The sequence below is a fragment of the Pelobates fuscus genome, chromosome 6 (assembly GCF_036172605.1).
Source record: "Pelobates fuscus isolate aPelFus1 chromosome 6, aPelFus1.pri, whole genome shotgun sequence".
Taxonomy (NCBI): Eukaryota; Metazoa; Chordata; class Amphibia; order Anura; family Pelobatidae; genus Pelobates; species Pelobates fuscus.
Genome location: NC_086322.1, coordinates 141,507,618 through 141,521,177, shown reverse-complemented (window position 1 = coordinate 141,521,177; position 13,560 = coordinate 141,507,618). Strand labels below are relative to the sequence as shown.

At 40.4% G+C, this 13,560-nt stretch overlaps 1 protein-coding gene across 2 annotated transcripts in view; it reads right to left on the bottom strand.

Moving 5' to 3' along the window:
• Nucleotides 1–1,115: 1,115 nt before the first annotated feature.
• LEF1 (lymphoid enhancer binding factor 1) overlaps nucleotides 1,116–13,560 on the bottom strand; it is a 95,770-nt gene continuing 83,325 nt past the window's right edge. The window contains exon 10 of one of the 2 annotated variants that reach the window (XM_063458366.1): nucleotides 1,116–2,503. In XM_063458366.1, coding sequence (XP_063314436.1) covers nucleotides 2,424–2,503 — 80 coding nt within the window. In that variant the 3' untranslated portion in view covers nucleotides 1,116–2,423. The remainder of the gene's footprint in view (nucleotides 2,504–13,560) is intronic. The other variant, XM_063458367.1, reaches the window with a different exon arrangement.

The window sequence follows — 13,560 nt, the reverse complement described above, 5'->3', positions numbered from 1 at the left end:
ATACACACACAGTCCCTCAAACACAAACACACAACTTTACCTAAAGTCACACTTAATTTACACACAGAAATACAGCAATTTAACACACACACACACCCATTTACAACCATTCATACAATAAACAATCCTACCTGGGTGATGTAAAGAGAAGAAGGGGACTAGCCTGCAGGATGTTGTTGTTGTTCTTTCTGTTGCGGGAGCAGGAGAGCACTGCTTTCTGTTCCCCTCAGAAATCTTCTGGTGTTCACAGGGAGGGGCAGCCGGGATACCAGGTCATGTCCCCGCTTCCCCTGCCTGCAGGAAGCAGAGTGCTCTGCTCAGGTGCTGGGGTTACGGCACACCCAGTACCTGAGCAGGCAAGTGGGAGAGAGGAGTCCAGCAGATGAATGGCTGTGCTAGGGATGGCTAAGGCATCGCTCGCCCAGCACAACAGCCCCAGGGCAGCCCACCAGAAAACTTCCCGGTGGGCGCCCCAAGCAGGTTGGTGCCCCAGGTGAATGCTTTATTTGCCTAATGGTAGCACCGGCTCATGCATAGCATGAGGGCATCCAGTGTCAATTAGGCAAAAAAAAAAAAAAAATTGCCTAAGAACCCAGAAGTCCCTCTAGTGGCTGTCTGCTAGAATTGCAATAATTACCAATGTAGTGTTAAGGGAAATGGGACATTGCACCCAGACCACTTTAATGAGCTGAAGTGGTTTGGGTACCTATAGTGTCTCTTTAAACCTAGTGACTGGACAGCCACTAGAAAGTTATCTCAAGATGTGGTTTGCTCGGAGTAGGCTCATGGCAGGTTACCGATGGCTGTGCATGCAGTCACAAGTAATTTAGAAACACCTAGTGTACATTCATAAAATAAGAATTATGCGATGCTGATTAGATCTACTGGTGAGTGTCCATCTACTAGCATCATCTTTAAGGTGAAGGATGAAATCTACAGTCAAGTATACTTTTGTTAAGAGATTTGTTGCCAAAAACACTGACCAATCAAGTAATTCCAAGGTCTGGTATAAATGCTTTAAATGGTGAACGTATAGCTATTGAGACATACACATCAAACAACGACTTACTTTTTTTTTTTATTACAAAGCTTTTCTTTAAAAACATATGCTCAGCACATCAACTCATATTGGAATGACAAAAAAAAAAAAGAAGAAAAAGAAAAAAAAAAGAGAAAAGTTTTGTTGACAATTATTTTGGGGCGGGGTGGGCAAAGCCTATGCCTTGCAATTAAAGAAGGGGTACACATTAAAATGCTTTTTTTTCCCAAACAACTGGCATCAAATCCCACTAAAGGCTATTAGAGGAAGAATATACAAAACCAAGTACAATACAGTACAACTGACATTGTTACAATGAATCCAAGTGCTGGGCTTTCTTCACAATGAAAGAAGAGGGATACATTGTCCTGTCCTCGTGAAGCATCTTACCGGTCTCCAAATGAGCAAAGGACTCTTACAAAATGATTTTTTTTTTATATTAAATATGCATTTGACACACACACAAAACGTTGAGTACGGATTATTAGGAGAAAAATAAAAAATAAAAATAAAAAATAAAAGAGAGAGAGAGACTCTTTTGCTGTAAGAGGCACTATTGTGTGGTTCGGAGGCCCCTTTGCCAGCAAAAGGGTGAAGGGCTGATGCATTTTACAACTGAACCCAATTTTTATGAGATGCTATGCTGAATGGCATCTTCCAATCATCACCAGTTGTACAAAAACATCAGGAGAAAAAACAAACAGCAATGTTTGTAACAATTCAGACACAACTAAGATATAACAGAAAACGTGTTTGATTTCCACATGTGCTAGTCAAGACCAAAGATACATGACAATTCTTAAAATATCCAGGTTTTCAAGCAGAAAAAAAAAAAAAAAAGGTTTGTCTTTTTTGCAGGAAAAGCAGACTCTGTTTATACCCCAACTAATAAAATATACATCAATCCTAAATTCTGATATATAAAAACATTCAAGTTTTATGGAGAATACGCAATACAATGATGAAATAAAAAAAAAAAAATTGATCCTTTTGCTCCATTTTTAAATAAACGAGGTTAGCAAGAGACAGAATGTCTCCTCATTGTTTTATGTCCAAGATCAGAACTCTGTTTGGTCTGTGGCTGGATTAAATAGAGAACTTCACATATGTATGTATTCCAGCAGGTAGGAAGGCAAGATATGAATTAGAAGGAAAAAAAAGATAATAAAATATATGGACGTTGCACCTTTGCCAAGAATCCAAAGTCTTCCTACCCTGGGGGTATAGATCTAGTAGCATTATGTGAAGGCCTGGCAGGTACCAGGATGCCAAACTTCAGGCAGTGATTGTCTATACGGTATAGTGTCTCTAGCAATGACAGGTCAAGGTCATTGGCAGGCTCCTTGGGAAATGGCGATGCTGGTTATGAAGAAGTTGTGACGTTTTAACAAGCTTCCATCTCCAGGAGGCCTCCTGCTGTTGCTGCCTTTGCTTTACACGTTGAGAATGTATTCTTTTTTCCTCCTTCAAAAACAAAAACATAATAAAATATGAGTTAGGTCTACTATATTCCCAAGCAGAGATATAAAGCATTTACTGGAATGTTTTGTTGGCACTAGAAGAAAATAAAACCAAAAGTAAATACATGAATTTTATGTAAACAATATTCCCTTTGTTATGGCAATGCCTTTGTTCATAAAGTCCAGTAACTATTATTATGTTGCCTCATTACACCTTTTAGAAGCATGGCAAATGTTTCAGAAACACTGCATGTTATTATTTCAGACAGAATTTGGAAGCATGTTAAAAAATGACAATAGTCAGTAGGTCTCATAAATAACAGAACTAATGCACAATTAAGAACACACACACAAAATCTGGCAAACTCATATGGTTCATATAGTTCTACTTCATAACTGGTTATGCATAGAGAGCATTTGTAGACATAGCTTTTAACATAGAGCAATCACCATGAAAATCAACAGAATGTCTAGGCTGATTGCTTCACTTTTAGAAATTGAACAGGAATTGCTATTCAATAAAACAGTTGCTTGGTTTTAAAATTTACATCTTCAGGGGGCGTGGCCGACTATGAGACTACCAGACTTGTTCCAGAGAAGCGCTGTACAGACACCGCAATAAAAACGGCTTTCCCTCAGCTAAACTATCCCAAGGAGACTCCTGCGGTACGGACACTACCAGATGACATTATGGGCCGCAAGAACAGAAGATTCCTGGTGCCTGAGAGCACGAGATTACCGGACATCAAGCTCTCCTTCGAGAGGCCTGCACCACAAGAGGCTCCCAAGATGGCACCTGCGGCACAACCTGCAGTGGAGGCATCGGAGGAGTCTCAGGAAGAGCGTGAGTCTCCTACATCTTCCCACCAGTGAAGCTGAACCGGAGACCGAGTCAGATGATGACTCTGCACCCTCAACAGAAGGTGACATTAAGAGGCTGCTCCTAGACTTACGCAAAGTCTGGAAAAAAAATCTCCAAGAGGCCCAAAAAGACATAGGCATTATGAGCTAGAAAATTAGAGGAGTGGAGGACAGGAAAAAAGTGAGGGAGGAGAGGCTGCAAACGATTGAGACCCAAGTGACAGAGCTCACTCATCAAGTTCAGCAAGTACACAGAGCTGCGACTACCATGGTATCCAGACACAGGCGTCGGAATGTCTGCCTGAGAGGAGTCCCAGAGGTGGTTAATGGAGAGACCTTACTGCCTTACATCCAGAGGCTGCTCACACCCATGGGCATTAAGGGAGGTTTGGACCCCTCCACTCTGCTATCGGCTTTCCGGATCCAAAAAGTTGCCATGGCCCAAACTAACTCTCCCAGAGACATTATAGTGGCCACTAGAGACATTGCCGTTCATTCTGCGATCCGAACCCACTCCAGGACAACAGGAACGGTTACATTTGAAGGCAGCAAAATGTCGCTGTATGGAGACCTACCCTTTGCGGTTCTCGCAGAGAAATGAAAGCTGACCCCTGTTGCAAGAATTTTAAGGGACAAACTAGTCCGCTACAGATTGGGCTTAGATGGAGCATTAATGGTCCTGCAGTAACACAAGACCCTATCCTTAACATCGGATCAAGACCCTGAGACACTACTTAAGACCCTCAAGCTACCACACACTGGCCCAGCGGAGGCAACAGGAACTAAACAAGTTTCCAGAGCGGCAGGGGTGTCTTATTATTTCTACTCCCAGTCGTTGACAATACTGTATGCTCAAATGTACAAACCAATAAAATATAAATTCTAAAAAAAAAAAAAATATTCACATCTTCAAAGAAAAAAGTTTTTTACTTTTGCTTTACAGGAAGCGAACGGCAGGAAAACAAAAGTGTAATATTTATGAATCTGGTATTAATAGTGTTGAATTGACTTGGGATTTCACTTAAAACGTTACTTTAACTTCAGATCTCAAATTAATGTCCTTGTGGTTTAAGGGGTGACATTAAAGTTTATTAAGATCTCTTTAATGAGCCTTCTCTCTCATGTCTTTTGTAAAAATAGTTATGTAGACAATATTATTGTCTTTTAAAGATTAGTCCCCAAACAGACTATTAGGAACATTCTTTATAATGATAATGAGAGCTATTTTTTTGGATCTTTCAAGTTAAGAGGAGGTAAAATTGTGGAACATGTCTTAGCCTGCCAGCACTTTACTTGCAACCAGCTTTATTTTCCCAGTCAAACGGGACAGCTTGATGTAAAAAGAATGAAACCATCGGCTTGAGGTTAACCGCAGAAATACATCTAGAATGATATTCTGTGCTTAGAATGTGGTGGAATGAAAATATATTAACCCTTGGACGCAGTGGTGTATCCTGGTTTTGTGCTGCCCTAGGCAGGACAAAACTCAGGCGCCCCCCTCCCGCCCACGCCACCCCCACCCAACCCTCCCCCCCCGCCCGCGCCACCCCCCACCCAACCCTCCCCCCGCCCGCGCCACCCCCACCCAACCCTTCCCCCGTCCCGCCTCACACACACATTCACTGACAAATACGCACACACACTCACTAGCAGATACACACACACACACACTAACATACACACACACACTTACATACACACACACTAAAACACACACTAACAGACACACACACACACACTAACAGACACACACATACATACAGACATACACACACACTAACAGACATACACACACACACACTGACACACACACACACACACACACTAACAGACACACACAGACACACACTAACAGACATACACACACACACACACTGACATATACACACACACACACACACACACTAACAGACATACCCACACAATAACAGACATACACACACACACTAACAGACACACACTTACAGACATACACACACTAACAGACACACACACACACTAACAGACATACAAACACACTCACTCACTCACATATTTAATACATTATTTTTTTTACATTTAACCCCCCCAGCCTCCTTACCTTTGGGAATGCTGGGGGGGGTATCTGTCTCCCTGGTGGTCCAGTGGCTGCTGGGCAGTGCGGGTAGCTGGGCGGCCGGCGAGGGAGCACTTCCTCTGAGCGGTCTGCTCAGCTCCCTCGCGCGCCACAGAGTGAGGCTGGGAGGCGGAGCCGGAATATGACGTCATATTCCGGCTCCCAGCCTCACTCTGCGGCGCGCGAGGGAGCTGAGCAGACCGCTCAGAGGAAGTGCTCCCTCGCCGGCCGCCTACCTACCCGCACTGCCCAGCAGCCCGCCGGCCGCCCAGCATGCCTTGTTAGCCGCAAGGCTAACAAGGCATTTGCCCTGGGCATTTGGGGGCGGCTTTTTTTGCCGCCCCCTGAAAAATGCCGCCCAAGGCAAATGCCTTGTTTGCCTCGCGGCTAATACGCCCCTGCTTGGACGGCTCATTCGCTGTTATATGGAAATAATATATCCACTTAGTTATACCTTATGAAGATGGACGTATGGCTGAAATATTATTTTGATATATTCGTTGTACAGTCAGTAGCATATATGATCTATATTTATTGGAAAGCTAATACTAATACTTTTAGAGAGAGTTTAGAGAAGGGCTACTAAACTGGTTCATGGATTGCAGGATAAAACTTACCAGGAAAGGTTAAAGGATCTTAACATGTCTAGCTTGGTGGAAAGACGAGACAGGGGGGATATGATAGAAACATTTAAATACATAAAGGGAATCAACACAGTAAAGGAGGAGACTATATTTAAAAGAAGAAAAACTACCACAACAAGAGGACATAGTCTTAAATTAGAGGGACAAAGGTTTAAAAATAATATCAGGAAGTATTACTTTACTGAGAGGGTAGTGGATGCATGGAATAGCCTTCCAGCTGAAGTGGTAGAGGTTAACACAATAAAGGAGTTTAAGCATGCGTGGGATAGGCATAAGGCTATCCTAACTATAAGATAAGGCCAGGGACTAATGAAAGTATTTAGAAAATTGGGCAGACTAGATGGGCCGAATGGTTCTTATCTGTCGTCACATTCTTTGTTTCTAAATCTATGGAACCGAGTCCTGCGCCAGTCTTTACAGTAGTACATTGCATGCTTCCAGTGAGCTTCCTTTTCAAGACGAGTTAAACGTGGGCTGTGCAAACTGCAAAGAAATAAGAGCAAGAGCACCCCACAGGTTTTATTTACTTTTAAAGCTTTTCATCCTCAACGTTCAAAGGATTTAGTCCAGGTTGCTCTTCCTGAGAAGGTTTTCCTCTAAACCTTACAAGAAAACATTGGGCTTCCTGTTAAAGATTGGCCCAGAGGCGCCAGGCCATTAGGTTCACAGCAGCCTGATACAAGACCAGTGATTCAGAGCTGCTCCCGATTAGGAGCCAGGAATGTCTATGGCACAGGGTGAAATAAAGCTCTACTATGTTCAGACCATTTCTTCTTAGTGCTGCCTTTGATGTCTGGGGGTTATAATAACCATCACAGACCTGCGCCAGACTCTGCTCTGGAAGAGGCCATGGAATAGGATGGAATTAAATGACCCTGTAACAGCAGTGTCTAAGACTTTGGCACAAAGGTTCAATGTGAGTAAAATACCAAGAATTAACATCATTATTAAAACGGATGAAATGCTAGATTTACATAATTAGAAAGGAGCATCTTAAAATGCAGTTTTTATTATTGTTATCTGAAGCATAAGGTCCACTTTGGGTTAGTATGAATATTAAAAAAAAATAAAAATACTTCTATTCAGGTGAAGAAAAAAAAAAAAAAAGATCAAACGGCTAATCTGCTTCATCCCTGTATATGTTAATAACTAATCCAATGACACACACAGGAATATTCACTAACGTGATAATTTAAAGTGAATTTAAAATTTAAGATTCTAAATGCTAAACTGGAAATATTCTCTAATTCAGCTATGTTTCCAGTTTGGCGACTTTGTGTTATAACATTCTCAGGGTTATTCAATAAAGACACAAGGCATAGAATATAATTTAAGATACATTTATACACTATAGAATATAGCCCTTAGCATACAGACTCTAGGAAAGTGTATTACGTTTTTATATCAACCCACATGGGGGGAAAAAAAAAAATGTGTGGTCTGTGGGACTGTGGACAAAGCCGCGATATCATAATGTGAATTAATGGCAGCTTTGTCACTCTGCACATGGACCAAATCTATTTAGCCAGCCATTCATGAAACTCAGAATGCCAATAACTAGCCCATCTTGTAATCCGTAACTACTCCAGTTTCAGAACAACAGTTCACTATTTTTTGAATGTTTGCATCCAGTTGTATTTTGTTTTCTTGATATTAGAATTTTATTTTATTTTTTATTAAATAACACATGAAAGTTGGGAGCCAGAATGTCGTTCTTGAAATATTGAATCACCCGTCCATTACACAGGGTGCTTCACACTGTAAACACAGCCCTGCTACCATTCACATAGGTTAACACTTGGATGTGGTTTTAGAAGCCTGTCTTAAAAGTAATCCTTACCCTTCGTGAGATGACTATGAAGCTTACAACATCTAGGGAAGATACTAGAAAATATGACAGTTCTAAGCTAATGAATGAGTTGTCAGCAGATTAGACCTTTAGAAAGGAATGGAAAAAGGGAGCAATGGCAGTAAATAAAACCACAACATACTTCTGGAGTGATACATGCAGTGGGATGAGAGATATGATGGAATGCCTGATGGAGGCAACAAGATGCCGCTCCAAGAATAGTATCAACTTTCATGGGCTTGTATTCTGACCTTTCTACATTGGATGTGAGAGTATTTACCCTGGGAATTGTGTGCTCCAGAGTGCTCCACCCATAACAAACACTCTAATGGAAATATACCCTGTCCCAGCTAGTTTACAGCTTTAATGCAATCTTACTGTGAATGACAGTTTCTAGAACAATCTATTACAATGGTCATTAAGATGTGACCTTCCACAGTAGGGGCATTTTAAGGTATTAAGCCCACAGCAGGTTCTATGTGTGAACAATTCAACACATTCAGCGTTTTTCAACAGAATGTGAAGATTTTATGACTTTGGACCAAAATGGCTGAACGGAAACATTGCTGGATTTGGCCTAAAATGTTAAATCACTAAATTCCTGACAATTTCTTTTCCTGATATTTTATACAAACTAAATAAGGAACTCTATATCCAACACTATATACATTGATTTAGCAATTTAACAATTTCCAAAAAAAATTTGTATAATTGTTATGAGTTCTTAGAATTATGTATCAGAAAACAAGCCTGCCTGGACTTTTTATTTTAAGTCCAGGCAGGCTTGTTTTGCTATTAGGGGAAAAAGGAGGAATAAATACCACAGAAGTGGGCAAGGCATAACATAGCGAAAGGTTTATCATCACTCTGGGATTTAAAACAATTTGGGTTATATTCACTAAACAGAACCCAGTGACCCCAAAACACACAAAAATACACAATATAGCCCCCTCATTTATATAGTTTATATTTATAGTAATTTTAAAAGATCTGTCCTTAATCTACTAAAGCTCTGTGTAGTAAAAAAGAAAACAATGTCCAAAAAAAAAAAATACTTTTCAAATACAGGATTGAGTACAACTTTTTAAATGCACAAAACCTATACGGAAATTTTTTTTGAATCAACCAATTGTGGCCTGCACCCACAATTAAAAAAAAAAAAAAAAAAAAAAAAAAAAAAATTAGAGTAGCATTCAGGTAAATGCCTGTTACAGTAGCAACATGACTGACAGGTGTATTTACTAAATTGGGAAATGACAGAAATTTAAAGCAAATCTCAAATTTTAGGACAAAATATTTGTCAGCTGGATTTAGTTCAGCAATTCCCAAACTGTGTGCCCTGATTATAGCACCTGGGAAACATTACTGCTGAAAAGGGGCCCGGTCTGGTGCAGCGTTCCTCTAAGACCGTGATCAGGCACCTGTAATGTCGGCTGGCTGGGAGGAAGTGACAGCCTGTCACTTCCTGCCAGCATCCTGCAAGTAGACAGCGCGGGAGAAGGCAGCTGCAGCGTGAGTGGAGATGAGCATGAAGAGCTCCAGACCCCTCACTCCCACCAGCAGCAGGACTCCAAGCCACCCTCCTGGCACATAAGGTAAGCCGACAGGAGTGTGGCTGGAGATATTTTTTAAATAAAAATCACTTGTGTGTATGTGTAGGAGTGTGTGTATGTGTATGAGTGTGTGTGTGTCAGGGTGTGTGTGTGTGTGTATATATATATATATATATATGTCAGTGTGCTTCTGTGTCTGCGCACACATCTGTCTATGTGCATCTGGGTGTGGGTTTTAATGTCAGTGTGTGTATCTGTGTCATGGTGTGGGCATGTATCAATGTTTGTGTGTGTGTCAGAGTGCATGTGTATATGTCGGTGTGTATCTATGTGTGTGTATGAGTTTGTGTGCATCTATATGCGTGTATATGTCAGTGTCTATGAATTTGTGTGTATGTGTCTATGTATTTATATGCATCTGTGTAATAATGTGCATAAATATCTGTGTATGTATGTATGTGGTAGTGTATGTGCATACATCCAAGCAGTCAAACACCAACACAACATACAAGCACACTCCTGCAATATAACACAAATATTACATACAAACACACCCTGCATTCAAACTCAAAATAAATATACAAACACACCCCTTCACTCAAACAAAAATACTTCACACAAATGTACATCCGCATTTAAAAGTGTACATTACATTCAGACACACCCCTGCAATAAAACGCAAACATTAAATACAAACACACCCCTGTATTAAAGCACATAAACTATATACAAGCACCTCAAACACCAACACTGTACATTACACTATAGCGCCAGTAAATGCTGCAGCGCTGTACATTTATACAACCTAGAAATTTTGACTTGAGGTGCCTTGGAAAAATACTGAAATATTAAGGGCACCTTGAACCTAAAAAGTTTGGGAACCACTGTTATAGCTATTTTGAAGTAAAAGAAGATCCACGTTGAATTTAATGAATAACCCTGTAGAATGTTTTTTTTTTGGGGGGGGGGGGGGGGGGGTGGGAGGAGGGGGTTAATGTATTTTAAAGTTAGACAGTATAGAATAAATAATGTTTATTTGCTGAATGTGCCAGAAGAATGGAAAAAATGCTGTATTGTGGTCAGTGGTGGCATAATATTTCCTCTAGTTTATACTCTCTGTAATTCCACTTTTTTTTAGCTTGAGAAGCACTTATCCTCTGGAACAATCAACTAGTAAGTTAGATCTATATTTGGGGTTGGGTTAATCACTTAAGTCCCTTCCACCTCTTGAAGAAGCATACATGAATCAGCCCCATTGACAGCAGATACGGTCTCCTCCAAAACGTATACTGTGTGGCACAAGCTACTTGACATTCCCTATAGAACCTAAACAACAATTTGCCCTATTAAAAACAAAGAGTACTTAGGAAGACAGAAACATGGCAGTTTTCTGCAAACCTTAAAAAAACTAAACAAAAAAAACAGGTCAAATCAGGATTCTTTTCATGAAACCACAGGCATGTAGCACGCAGAATGAGCACGGCCCACATCTGAAGCTTCACTGGGGGGGCTTTCTGCTGAAGTTTTGCCAAGCCAGGCATGCCGCTGCACGGCCCAATCCACAAGTAAAGTCGGCACAATCAAAGGCTGCAATTACAGTGCCCTAGCTGTGGTTAGGCTTCAAAGAAAGTGCTGCAAGTCACATTTTACATATGTGAAGTTCTAGGCTCCATACTCAATAAAAGCAAGTGTGCACTTATTATTAGGGCTTCATATTTAATGTAACTGCTGATATCACAGTCAACATCCAGCCTCACTGCCTTTTCTTTTAAAGACGCAGAGGTTGGTTGGTGTGATGTGGGAACTGTACTATGGCTTTTACTCCATGTTCTAAAGTGTCCTACTGTGACATAGGAAATACTGCCTGGCCTTGCAAGCAAGGCAAAATATTACCAAGAAAGCGAAGGGGAATGTATTTCATACAGATTTCCAAGCCACAAAAAATAAAACAAACAGCAAAAAGTGTCCTTTAAACACTGGCAGAGTCATTCACTAAAGTGAGAATTCAAACTGAACTCAAATCAAGGCCCAAAGTAGCCCAACTAAAAGCCTAGCTGATAAATAATTTTTCCAGTTTGGCTATTTTGACCTTAAAGGAACAAACACCATAGTCACCAAAACAACTTTAGCTTAATGAAGCAGTTTTGGTGTATAGATCATGCCCCTACAGTCTCACCACTCAATTCTCTTCCATTTAAGAGTTTAATCACTTTGCTTATGCAGCCCTAGTCACAGCTCCCTGCACGTGACTTACACAACCTTCCAAAAAACTCCCTGTAAAGAGTCATCTAATGTTTACACTTCCTTTATTGTAAATTCTGTTCAATTTAGATTTTATTTTTTATCTCCTGCTCTGTTAAAAGCGTGCTAGACCCTGCCGCAGCCACCTATATTTAATTAAAGTTCAATTTACACAGCAGGAGATACAAACTTTTAAATTAAGTTTTATTTGATTGAAAATGAAACCATTTTGTTTTCATTTTGGCTGTGTCAGTCACAGCCGGGGGAGGGGGGGGTGGCGTGGCTAGGTTTGCATAAACAGAAACAAAAGTGATTTAACTTCTAAATGGCAGTGAATTGAGCAGTGAAACTTCAGGGGCATGATATATACACCAAAACCGCATCATTAAGCTAAAGTTGTTTTGGTGACTATAGTATCCCTTTAAATGTGAATTCACTTTGTATTTTCACTTTATTAAATAACCGGGTGAGAGAGGAAAAAGACTTCGTGTGCCTCACAACTGATCTGTCTGAAGGTGGCATTCTATTTTTTTTTTTAATTATTTCACGGATTATCCAATCTTACTGAAAAGAACAACTAACCATTGAAAAACTTAAAACTCAGATTTTGTTCCTAGAAAAGCAGCAGTGTCCCTCTCCCCTTGCCCCCCACCCCTCAAAAAAATGGCCCTGGCCCCCCAAGCAAGATTACCACTGTGGAGTGCTGTAGTGTTTATGGTGCCTGGAGTACCCTGGTGCCCCCTGACCATGTTAGCAGTCAAACCGTTTGGTAATGGCTTAACTTATTAACTGGTGTTGGCCTGGTGCTGCTTGTTGCCTCTCCTGCTCCAGTATGAGAGCCAGAAGAATTATTAGAATTCAATAGCTGCCAGACAGGGCTAGTTCATTGGGTGATAGCGTCAGCTGATTGTTCTCAGCCAATGAGCTAAACCCTACACAGTTAGGCTTAGCTCAATGTAGAGAGACAGGGAAAGGTGCGTGGCGATCCAAAGATAAGATCTAAGACTGTGGGGGGGGAAACAAAACAATATGGAGTCTCCCCAATATCTAGTGATATAAAAATTAGTTATAGTTAATGGTGTATCCACCAAAGAGTAAAATGGAAAAATTGCTGAGAAAAAAAATATATAACAAGAAACTCATAGGGTAATAGCTTAAATCATAAGGATTAGCATCTATTATCAATGCACTTACAGGAAAATAGAAAATAAAAGATATTTCACTATCAATTCACATCAATTGCACTTTATGATGAAGGTGTATCCGTAAACATGCTCATGGCAGGCCCTTTTCATGTAACGCAAGACTTCTTATTTTGGATTCCACACTTCCAAACGGGACAAAAAGGGACAAAGATAACTACAATAATTAAACATTTTGCAATCTAGATTTTAAAACTCTTATGTTAACACTGCCACTTCAGTACCCCAAATGATTACAGAACAGCATACAATGCCAGATGAGAGGGATTAATATAAAAGGGCTATCCCAGGGTCAAACACAATTTGTAAAGGTTTTCATCAAAACACTTGAAACTAATTTTTACTCTCTTTTGTGCCAGTCAAGGCTATTAATTCCAGTTTCCAATAGCACAAATTAGTGGCAGTTTATGGCCAACATCCTTTAAACAGTTCCCACTACAAAGCTATGATTACCGCACAGATTGCATATAATAATCCATAAGTACAATGTAGCAGCTGTGTAAACTCCAGCATTAGTTAGGTCTGGGGCTTTTTTAACCAAAACCTCAGTTTAGTAAGTTCAGTGATTCAGCTGTAATGATGTGTAGGACACTGCAGAGGATGGGACAGAATGCAT